Source organism: Pseudophryne corroboree, chromosome 2 (genome assembly GCF_028390025.1).
Source record: "Pseudophryne corroboree isolate aPseCor3 chromosome 2, aPseCor3.hap2, whole genome shotgun sequence".
Lineage (NCBI taxonomy): Eukaryota > Metazoa > Chordata > Amphibia > Anura > Myobatrachidae > Pseudophryne > Pseudophryne corroboree.
Genome location: NC_086445.1, coordinates 522,611,846 through 522,624,108, shown reverse-complemented (window position 1 = coordinate 522,624,108; position 12,263 = coordinate 522,611,846). Strand labels below are relative to the sequence as shown.

General features: G+C 45.8%; 1 protein-coding gene across 4 annotated transcripts in view; it reads right to left on the bottom strand.

Annotated features, from left to right (window-relative positions):
* Positions 1-306: 306 nt before the first annotated feature.
* KDM1A (lysine demethylase 1A) overlaps positions 307-12,263 on the bottom strand; it is a 111,276-nt gene continuing 99,319 nt past the window's right edge. For all 4 annotated transcript variants that reach the window (XM_063954187.1, XM_063954186.1, XM_063954185.1 and 1 more), the window contains exons 16-19: positions 2,237-2,351; positions 1,863-1,990; positions 1,626-1,772; positions 307-780 (exon numbers count right to left, since the gene is read on the bottom strand). In XM_063954187.1, coding sequence (XP_063810257.1) covers positions 604-780; positions 1,626-1,772; positions 1,863-1,990; positions 2,237-2,351 — 567 coding nt within the window. In that variant the 3' untranslated portion in view covers positions 307-603. The remainder of the gene's footprint in view (positions 781-1,625; positions 1,773-1,862; positions 1,991-2,236; positions 2,352-12,263) is intronic.

Genomic DNA, 12,263 nt, shown 5'->3' with positions numbered 1-12,263 from the left:
AGAACGGGAAGTGGAGCAGAATGTGCCCAGCAAGATAACTATTAAGTAAAGTTTGCACAGGGTGCAATGACCATATATGGTCTGCGTACTTTGCTGCACATGTCTAGTGAAACTACCACAGACATAGTAGTTCAGATTGCATAGTGTGTGGTCCCATTTCAGAAACAGTTCCATCTTTTGTTCGAGTCATAATTTTGAAATAAAATGAAGCTCCGTTGATCTTTCATAAATAACTTTAATATAAAAATACTTGATGAGACAGTAAATGTAACTTGCTAAAATAAAAATAAAAAAACAAAAATCAAATTATTCTACGCCAGTATAATGTTTATTTAAACATTAGGAGGCAAAATTCATGATGCAAAAAATAGCTGTTAATGCTAGAGAATACCGATTATGATTCACCCAACAAGTGTTTAAACACCAGGATTCAATGTCTTGTTATAAAATACGCAGAAGTAATAAAATTCATCAAATACTTCTTGACGGCCAGCTTGGTATGTAACTTTTCAAGAAACGCTTCTGCAGCCAGAAATGTGTGCAAGGTGTAGAGGAGTTATCCAGTCTAAAGAGGTCAGCAATCCAAGGTCCTTCTAGATTTGACTACATAGCTGGTGCAGGAACCCCAGGGGTGGTCTGACGAGGTAGATTATAAATGACACCAAGGAACTGATCAGCAATACGCCCAGCCTCTCTTAGACCACTTAGAAGAGCTCCATGAACAGTGGCTGGATAATTTCGGATGGTGTGCTCCCCAGCAAAGAACAAGCGTGGAATTGGCTACGGGAAAAAGGGTTAATGTTAATAGGTAAATACATGAGCAAATCTCATCACTTATCTAGAGAGAGAGAGAGGGAGAGAGAGAGAAAGTTAGAAGAGTGGAGTGAAATAATGTAAGCATCAACCTATCTTTGGAAAGTCGTACAAAGTACAAAACGTTGAACTACTTTCCTTGGAGAATCAAGAGCAACATAACAATATACTCCACCTGCAATACATTTGCCACCTGTACTAGACAGTCAGCCTGGTCTTTGATACTAGATAAAAAGTTTATTTGCTCAGTGGATCTGTGGACTGTTAACTGTCTGATTCTACTGCGGATTAGAAATATTGCGGCTTCGTTCTGCAGGCTGGAATATTCCAGCTTCACAGATACAGAGATATATATATATATATATCAGTTCTGAATTAAAAGTAAGAAGTAGCACTATAGTTATGAGTAAATTTTATGGGGACAGATTTTTTTTCCAGAGATAAAACACATTTCTGCTTATAGGAACCACACACACAAAGGGGGTAATTCCAAGTTGATCGCAGCAGGAAATTTTTTAGCAATTGGGCAAAACCATGTGCACTGCAGGGGAGCAGATATAACATTTGCAGAGAGAGTTAGATTTGGGTGGGTTATTTTGTTTCTGTGCAGGGTAAATACTGGCTGCTTTATTTTTACACTGCAATTTAGATTGCAGATTGAACTCACCACACCCAAATCTAACTCTCTCTGCACATGTTATATCTGCCCCCCCCCCCCCCCCCTGCAGTGCACATGGTTTTTCCCAACTGCTAAAAAAAATTCCTGCTGCGATCAACTTGGAATTACCCCCAAAGTGTTGAACTGTGCTTACCTGTGGTGCTCCAGGAATAGCAGGACCTGGAGTAATTGGTTGAGCCATTAAATCATAGTCATTCCCAGAGGAACCTGCTGCTACATATGAGTAGGATCCACGAGCCCATGGATCAGCACGCCAGCGGCTGACAACGGTCTCTTTTGGCTAAAGGTGATAAATAAATACAAATCATACACTTAGCTTTGAAGGAGACACATATTACAACAAGCACCGTGCTAGCCGTGTATAGCATACCTGTGGAACTGCACTGCTTCCAAATATCCCTTTCAGAATGGCCAAACAACGTCCGACTATAACATCATCGCTGATATTTTCCATTATTCCTGCAGCTTCTCCAGCTACGAGTGCCAGGAGTATTGGAGCTGTTAAACAAGCAATTACATATGAGCTATACCATGTGATGCAACATAAAGCTTTTGTTCTACTACAACAAAATAACATTTACTTGTGTTTCCATGATTTACCATTTTAAGCAAACACAACAGCAGTAAACAGTCAGCAAACTGATGACTAAGCTTGAGAAGTTCATCAAAATGAACATTTCAAAATGTTAAATTGAACAGCTGTTAGTTTACAAGACTAACAGCAAGAAGTCAAAATTATTTTACCTTTATAAAGGTTCCAGAATAGGAATAACTCCCCTCTGCTTGCAGTCGTGCTTCCGACATGGCCAAATAAATTCACAGTAGGGTCCCAAAATACTCTGTCAAAACAGAGTACAACCTGGAAAAAAACAGACACACGTTTACTCCTACCCTGAATTTCCAGTCAAGATTTAACACTTGGCCAGACCACATTTCACTTGATACATGTCCTTTAAACTGAGAAATATTTAGCTGCTTTGTGATCCCAGTACAATCCACATATTTTGTTTGGGAAAGGACGAGAACACTGAAATAGATAACTTTATCAAGTGAGTTATAGCCGCACAAAAAAAAAAAAAAAAAAACAAGCACACATCCAAAATAAAACAAAAAATTCTTCCCATGCCTTTATGCAGTTACTGCAACCCCAGAAATGTGTTTCTCACTTATCAAGGGGGATATTAAAGCTAGCAACTTTCCATTTTATTTTTGTTAAAATATGCAATAGGCTAATTGGCTCAATTCATATCAAATGGTCCAGAATTTAATTGGTTGCTTGACCATTTTAAATTTTTTTATTTGTGTGTGTGTGATGATCCCTGTAAGTTAGTGGTCAGAAACCATTACTTTATTTTTATTTACTTTTATATGAAGATGGCAGACATTTTTGTATCATGGCGTATGACATTTTTCACTGTTGCAGACGTTTGGGAATAACATTTCAGAGCTGTAATTTTTTGTGGGAACAGCTATATACTCAAACTAGCAATTTCAAAGTGCTTTAATAAAAAAAGCAGACAAGATAACTCATACTGAAATACAATCCAAAAAATAGACTTTTTTTTAAAATCTGACAATTAACTATGGGCTTAAATTTCAGTCATAAGGAAGTGAGGTAGGGAAATAGATTTATGACAAAAAATGTAGCCTGAAAAATAATGGCTTTTATCCCAGCTTTCCGTGATTTTTGAGCCAAGATATTTCATTTACCCCAAATGTCCGCAACAGTTGTCATACGCCATGATACAAAAAATAGGATTTTGGTACTTACCAGGTAAATCCTTTTCTTCGAATCCATAGGGGGCACTGGAGTACTCTTGGGATATGGACGGCTTCCGCAGGAACAGGGCACTGAATATTTAAATTTATAACACTCAACCCCTCCATATCCCAGAGTACCTCAGTGTTTTTTATTGAGCCGAACAGGAGCTATAGAGGTTGACAATGGAGAATTACATATAACATAACGGACAACAATAAAGTTGACACATAACGTTACTGACAACTAAACAGTTGACACCATAACCGATAGAACTTGATAATTTGAACCAGTCGGTGAGAGTGTTACCATAAGATCCCCTGAACTTACCACAAACCAGGTAAAACTGCTCTGGGTGGGCGTCCAGTGCCCCCTATGGATTCAAAGAAAAGGATATACCTGGTAAGTACCAAAATCCTATTTTCTTTTTCATCCACTAGGGGTCACTGGAGTACTCTTGGGACGTACCAAAGCTTCCCCCGTGGGCGGGAGAGCTGTTTGGCACCTGTAACACTAGGCGGCCAAAGCTAGATGCTGATGCCGCAAACGTATCAAACTTGTAAAAGCGCACAAACGTGTGCACTGAAGGCCATGTAGCCGCACGGCAAAGCTGCGTCGTAGAAGCTCCACGACCAGCTGCCCATGAAGTTCCCACAGAACGTGTGGAATGAGCTGTTACTGATGTAGGCGGCTGTAACCTAGCATGTAGGTAAGCCTGACGTATGGTCAGTTTTATCCATCTGGATAAGGTCTGCTTAGAAGCTGGCCAACCCATCCTGGCAGCATCATAGAGAACAAACAACGTATCCGTCTTACGAACTGTAGACGTTCGGGATACATAAACACGTAATGCGCGTACCACATCCAGAGTTCCAGAATGTCCTGTTAACACAGGAACTACTATTGGTTGATTGATGTGAAAAGATGACACTACCTTTGGTAAGAAAGAGGGACTTGTCTGAAGTTCCGCTCTGTCATCATGAAACACCAAATACGGTGGCTTGCATGACCAGGCACCCAAATCTGAAACACGCCTTGCCGAAGCTAAAGCTAGGAGAAATTTTTTTTCCAAGTGAGAAACTTAATATCCACTTGTTGTAAGGGTTCAAAATATGAAGACTGTAAGAAATCTAAAACCAGATTCAAGTCCCATGGCGCTATAGGTGGAATGAATGGAGGCTGTACTCTGAGGACACCTTGCAGAAAAGTGTGTACCGACGGCAATAGAGCCAATCGTCTTTGAAAGTAAATTGACAACGCAGATACCTGCACCTTTAGTGTAGATAAACGCAGTCCTCCATCTAACCCCGTCTGTAGAAATAACAAAAGACGGGATAACTTGAAAGATGATGTCGGAAACTTCCGAGCTTCACACCAACCTATAGAGGCACGCCAAATTCTGTAATAATGAGCTGCCGTAACCGGCTTCCTAGCTCGTAACATGGTTAGTATAACCGATTCTGGAATGCCCTCTCTTCTTAAGAGGGCGGTCTCAACAGCCACCCCGTCAAACGCAGCCGCGCTAAATCGGGGTAAAGGAACGGACCCTGCTGTAACAGGTCCGGACGTAGTGGGAGCGGCCAAGGATAGTCTGCGAGTAGTCCGCGGAGATCCGAGAACCAAGCTCTCCGAGGCCAATGAGGCACCACTAGTATGACTGTGACAGCCTCTCTTTTGATCCGTTTTAGCAACAGAGGGAGCAGCGGAAACGGTGGAAACAGATACACGAGGCTGTACGGCCACGCGATTGTGAGAGCATCCACCGCCACTGCCTTTGGATCTCTCGTTCTGGACACATACTGGGGCGTTTGGTGATTGTGGCGAGATGCCATCAGGTCCACTTGAGGGTAACCCCACCTTTGGACCAACAAGTGAAACACTTCTGGATTTAATGCCCACTCTCCTGGATGACATTCCCGACGGCTGAGCTAATCCGCCTCCCAGTTGTCCACTCCCGGAATGAACACTGCCGACAATATCACTTGGTGATATTCGGCCCAATTGAGGATTCGAGCTACTTCCCGCATTGCCATGCGGCTTCTCGTTCCTCCTTGTTTGTTGATGTACGCGACTGCCGTCGCGTTGTCTGACTGCACCTGGACAGTCTGAGACCGAAGCATGTGTACTGCTTGTCGTAGCGCATTGTAAATTGCCCGGAGTTCCAGGACATTTATAGACAGCAATCTTTCGTGATCCGCCCAGAGACCCTGGAGCTGACAATTTTGAACTACAGCTCCCCAACCTCTGAGACTCGCGTCCGTCGTTAGAATTATCCAATTCCAGGCGCAGAATCGTTTCCCTGCGGTTACATTGTGTACTTTGAGCCACCAGAGTAGAGATACCCTTGCCCGTGGCGACAACCTCACCCTGTGGTGAATCTGCAGATGCGAGCCCGACCACTGTGCGAGCACATCCAGTTGAAATGGACGTGAGTGAAATCTTCCGAACTGAAGCGATTCGAAAGCCGCCACCATTGTGCCTAAGAGGCGAATGCACAAATGTACTGAGACTGTGCGTGGCTTGAGCACTAATTGTACCAGATGACGAATCATCTGTACTTTTTGTTCTGGTAGGTAAATTCTTTGATTTACCGTATCGAGAATCATACCTAGGAATTGAAGTCGTTGAGACGGAATTAGATGTGATTTCTTGAAGTTGACAATCAAACCGTGGTGAACCAGTACATTGTACGTTAACAACGCATGTTGGAGGAGCATCTGTTGAGACGGAGCTTTGATGAGCAGATCGTCTAAGTACGGAACTATTGTCACTCCCAGGGATCTGAGATGAGCTATTATCACAGACATCACTTTGGTGAATACCCAAGGCGCTGACGAGAGGCCAAACGGTAGAGCCTGAAACTGGTAATGGTTCTGGCGTATTGCAAAACGCAAGAACCTCTGATGAGGTGGCCAAATCGGAATGTGTAAGTACGCATCCTTGAGATCTAGCGCAATCATGAATTCCTGTGGCTCTAAACCTGCAATTACTGACCGCAGAGATTCCATCTTGAATCTGTAGTAAGTGACGTACTGATTGAGACCCTTTAAGTTCAATATGGGCCTGACGGAGCCATCCGGCTTCGGTACCACAAACAGACTGGAATAATAACCCTGACCTTGTTGTTGTACCGGGACCTGAATCAAAACTGCCGAATCCAGTAGGGACTGAATGGCAATTTGCAGAACCGCCCTCTTGTCGTCCGAGAGAGGTAGTCCTGTCTTGAAAAACCGCAGTGGCGGAAGACAGTCGAACTCTATTTTGTAACCTTTTAACATTAAATTGCGGATCCACCCATCTGTGGATGTCTTGAACCACGCCAAATGGAACGTCTGAAGGCGTGCTCCCACAATTGGAGATCCGAGATGGGCTGGGAGCCCGTCATGCCACTGGCTTGTCGGTGACCTTGGCGTCCTGACGACTGGTGGTGGTTTGTTGGAAACCACGTCCTCGTCTACCAGGCGTGGCTGTTCCTCTGCCACACCCGCGAAAGGGCTGAGGTCTAAAGGATTTGAACGCAGGTCCAGAGTACCTCCGTCTTGGTACCGTTGGAGGCAATGGTAAGAAAACAGACTTTCCTCCCGTGGCCTCAGAAATCCATTTGTCCAATTCAGGACCAAACAACTTCTCGCCCACGTAAGGTAACGCCTCTATACCGCTTTTGACCTCTGCCTCCGCTTGCCAAGAACGCAGCCAGAGTGCTCGTCGTACTGTAACCAGTGACGATGAAATGCGAGAAGTGAGCTGACAGACGTCAGTAGAAGCTGTACATAGATACTCCGCAGCCTCACAGATTTGATCAGCAAGAAGTATAAGGTGATCGTCATGTAGGGCAGACTTGAGTTCTGTTATCCATACTATGAGCGCCTTAGTGACCCAAATGCCAACCAACCCGGGTCTCAGCAGCACTCCTGCTGCTATATACATGGACTTTAGCATAGTTTCTATTTTGCGATCTGAATGGTCTTTAAGCGTAGTAGCAGTTGGCACTGGTATGGTTAATTTCTTGGTAAGTTTTGACACAGACGAATCAATTATTGGTGGATTCTCCCATGTACATGTCACCGAGTCTGGAAACGGGTAACTAGACTTAAATCTGCGAGGTATAGAAAACCGTTTATCTGGATTCTTTCGTGTTTCTACTAACATCTTATTAAGAGATTCCGAAACAGAAAAACACATCGGAGATCTCTGTCGTTTAGTAAATACGACTTCATCATTTGTCAGAGGCTCCTCAGTTTCTGTAAACTTCAGAGACTGACGCACCGCTCTGATGAGATTATCAATGCCTGGACTGTTAAAATCATCACTATCTGACTCCACTTCGCCCTCCTCACCGTCATCTTGCGCAGTGAGGTCTGGCATGGAATCGTCAGAATGCAACATAGCAGAAACTGGTAAATCATAAGACATACGAAATTTATCCCGTCTACCCAAAATGGATTTGGACTTTTGGCAAGGCTGAGACGCCTCCGGTAGTTCTGGCGGTCTCACCCTAGACTCAGATCTTGCCGCTTCCCGCTCTTGTCGAGCGGCGGTCAATTCGGATTGCAACTCAGCCAATACATTGGCTAGCATTTCCCATGGAGGGTCCGGGGATGAAACCGGCTTTAAAACCGGAGCAGAAATTGTATTCGTAACTGAATTCACAAAACATACTGTACATGTGGTAGATCCATCCGGTAACACACTGTTACAGACCTTGCAGTGAAACTACTTTTTAGTTTTTGCTGGTGCCTTACTCATTATGCAGACAGACAATACAATATACAAAGACAGACACTTGCACGACTCAGTAAAATAGTACTAAGGTGTGTGTAATATATAAATATATATCTGGCCAAGTGCAGTACACGTGGCCAGTACTATGAAATGTGATCCCAAATTCCCACTAACACCCCTGCGCCTCCGGTGGAGTAGAGATGTAGGACAGGAACGTTCTGGAATCACAACAGGAAGCATGGTTAAAATGGCCCCCATGCCATGCTTACAGTCTAATCACAGTACAGGTTATAATCTTGTGAAACAGATATATAACCTGGGATAGTGTAACAAAAGTCTAATAGTCTATGCTTTCTATATCATCTATGCAGCCTAGCATACTGCTGCTTTTCCCCTCCGTGCAGCTGCGTGCTCCTGCTGCTAAATACATGTGCTGTGAGCTTCTCTCTCCCCCCCCCCTGTATGCTCCGTGTACTGGAACACCAGGAGCATGTAAAAGGGCCGGGGAGCGGGAGCCGGAACGGCCAGCGGGAGCCAGGTAGCGGGACGGGCTGCGGCGCCGGGGAGCGCGCTCCCTCTACGCGGCGGCGGGCGGCTTACTATGCGGCTCTGAGCAACGGCGGCGGCCATACATTGTCTCAGAAACAGTGTCCCCACACAGCGGGGCGGCAGCGTGAGCTGACCGCCCCGTCCACCAACATACCTGGACTCCTGTGGTGAGGCAACGACGGGGCTTCTCTGTAAGCACCGGCCAGCCTTTTCTGCAGGATGTCTGCTCTGGCTGCGAGGGTGCTCTTTTAGTGAGGAGCAGCTTCCACTATCCCGGACCCTCGCCTTTTGGAAGGGGTAAAGGGATGTGGTAAAGTGAAAAAAGAAAAAATCAGAAATAATAAAAAAATAAGATTTTACTTACCGATAAATCTATTTCTCGTAGTCCGTAGTGGATGCTGGGAACTCCGTAAGGACCATGGGGAATAGCGGCTCCGCAGGAGACTGGGCACATCTAAAGAAAGCTTTAGGACTAGCTGGTGTGCACTGGCTCCTCCCCCTATGACCCTCCTCCAAGCCTCAGTTAGGATACTGTGCCCGGACGAGCGTACATAATAAGGAAGGATATTGAATCCCGGGTAAGACTCATACCAGCCACACCAATCACACCGTACAACTTGTGATCTGAACCCAGTTAACAGTATGATAACAACGAAGGAGCCTCTGAAAAGATGGCTCACAACAACAATAACCCGATTTAGTTAACAATAACTATGTACAAGTATTGCAGACAATCCGCACTTGGGATGGGCGCCCAGCATCCACTACGGACTACGAGAAATAGATTTATCGGTAAGTAAAATCTTATTTTCTCTGACGTCCTAGTGGATGCTGGGAACTCCGTAAGGACCATGGGGATTATACCAAAGCTCCCAAACGGGCGGGAGAGTGCGGATGACTCTGCAGCACCGAATGAGAGAACTCCAGGTCCTCCTCAGCCAGGGTATCAAATTTGTAGAATTTAGCAAACGTGTTTGCCCCTGACCAAGTAGCTGCTCGGCAAAGTTGTAAAGCCGAGACCCCTCGGGCAGCCGCCCAAGATGAGCCCACTTTCCTTGTGGAATGGGCTTTTACAGATTTTGGCTGTGGCAGGCCTGCCACAGAATGTGCAAGCTGAATTGTACTACAAATCCAACGAGCAATAGTCTGCTTAGAAGCAGGAGCACCCAGCTTGTTGGGTGCATACAGGATAAACAGCGAGTCAGACTTTCTGACTCCAGCCGTCCTGGAAACATATATTTTCAGGGCCCTGACAACGTCAAGTAACTTGGAGTCCTCCAAGTCCCTAGTAGCCGCAGGCACCACAATAGGTTGGTTCATGTGAAAAGCAGAAACCACCTTAGGGAGAAATTGAGGACGAGTCCTCAATTCTGCCCTGTCAGAATGAAACATTAAGTAAGGGCTTTTATATGATAAAAGCCGCCAATTCTGACACACGCCTGGTTGAAACCAGGGCTAACCGCATCGTCACCTTCCATGTGAGATATTTTAAGTCCATAGTGGTGAGTGGTTCAAACCAATGTGACTTAAGGAACCTCAAAACAACATTGAGATCCCAAGGTGCCACTGGAGGCACAAAAGGAGGTTGTATATGCAGTACCCCTTTTACAAATGTCTGAACTTCAGGTACTGAAGCCAGTTCTTTCTGGAAGAAAATCGACAGGGCCGAAATTTGAACCTTAATGGACCCTAATTTTAGGCCCATAGACAGTCCTGTCTGCAGGAAATGGAGGAAACGACCTAGTTGAAATTCCTCTGTAGGGGCCTTCTTGGCCTCACACCACGCAACATTTTTGCCAAATGCGGTGATAATGTTTTGCGGTTACATCCTTCCTGGCTTTGACCAGGGTAGGGATGACTTCATCTGGAATGCCTTTTTCCTTCAGGATCCGGCGTTCAACCGCCATGCCGTCAAACGCAGCCGCGGTAAGTCTTGGAACAGACAAGGCCCCTGCTGGAGCAGGTCCTTTCTTAGAGGTAGAGGCCACGGGTCTTCCGTGAGCATCTCTTGAAGTTCCGGGTACCAAGTCCTTCTTGGCCAATCCGGAACCACGAGTATCGTTCTTACTCCTCTCCTTCTTATGATTCTCAGTACTTTTGGTATGAGAGGCAGAGGAGGGAACACATACACTGACTGGTACACCCACGGTGTCACCAGAGCGTCCACCGCTATTGCCTGAGGGTCCCTTGACCTTGCGCAATATCTGTCCAGTTTCTTGTTAAGACGGGACGCCATCATGTCCACCTTTGGTTTTTCCCAACGGTTTACAATCAGTTGGAAGACTTCTGGGTGAAGTCCCCACTCCCCCGGGTGGAGGTCATGCTGAGGAAGTCTGCTTCCCAGTTGTCCACTCCCTGAATGAACACTGCTGACAGTGCTATCACATGATTTTCCGCCCAGCAGAGAATCCTTGCAGCTTCTGCCATTGCCCTCCTGCTTCTTGTGCCGCCCTGTCTGTTTACGTGGGCGACAGCCGTGATGTTGTCCGACTGGATCAATACCGGTTGACCCTGAAGCAGAGGCTTTTCTTGACTTAGGGCATTGTAAATGGCCCTTAGTTCCAGGATATTTTTGTCTCCAGGCTTGACCATAAGCCCTGGATATTCCTTCCCTGTGTGACTGCTCCCCAGCCTCGCAGGCTGGCATCCGTGGTCACCAGGACCCAGTCCTGAATGCCGAATCTGCGGCCCTCTAGAAGATGAGCACTCTGCAACCACCACAGGAGGGACACCCTTGTCCTTGGTGACAGGGTTATCCGCTGATGCATCTGAAGATGCGACCCGGACCATTTGTCCAGTAGGTTCCACTGGAAAGTTCTTGTGTGGAATCTGCCGAATGGGATTGCTTCGTAGGAAGCCACCATTTTTACCCAGAACCCTTGTGCATTGATGCACTGAGACTTGGTTCGGTTTTAGGAGGTTCCTGACTAGCTCGGATAACTCCCTGGCTTTCTCCTCCGGGAGAAACACCTTCTTTCTGGACTGTGTCCAGGATCATCCCTAGGAACAGAAGACAAGTCGTCGGAACCAGCTGCGATTTTGGAATATTGAGAATCCACTCGTGCTGCCGCAACACTACCTGAGATAGTGCTACACCGACCTCCAACTGTTCTCTGGATCTTACCCTTATCAGGGAATCGTCCAAGTAAAGGATAACTAAAATTCCCTTCCTTCGAAGGAATATCATCATTTCGGTCATTACTTCAGTAAAGACCCGGGGTGCCGTGGACCATCCCTACGGCAGCGTCTGAACTGATAGTGACAGTTCTGTACCATAACCTGAGATACCTTTGGTGAGAAGGGTAAATTTTGACATGAAGGTAAGCATCCTTGATGTCCCGAGACACCATATAGTCCCCTTCTTCCAGGTTTGCAATCACTGCTCTGAGTGACTCAATTTTGAATTTGAACCTCTGTATGTAAGTGTTCAAAGATTTTAGATTTTAAAATCGGTCTCACCGAGCCGTCTGGCTTCGGTACCACAATAGTGTGGAATAATACCCCGTTCCCTGTTGCAGGAGGGGTACCTTTATTATCACCTGCTGGGAATACAGCTTGTGAATGGCTTCCAAAACTGCCTCCCTGTCAGCGGGAGACGTCGGTAAAACAGACTTTTGGAAACGGCGAGGGGAATACGTCTCGAATTCCAATTTGTACCCCTGAAATATTACCTGAAGGATCCAGGGGTCTACTTGCGAGTGAGCCCACTGCGCACTGAAATTCACTGAGAACGGGCCCCCA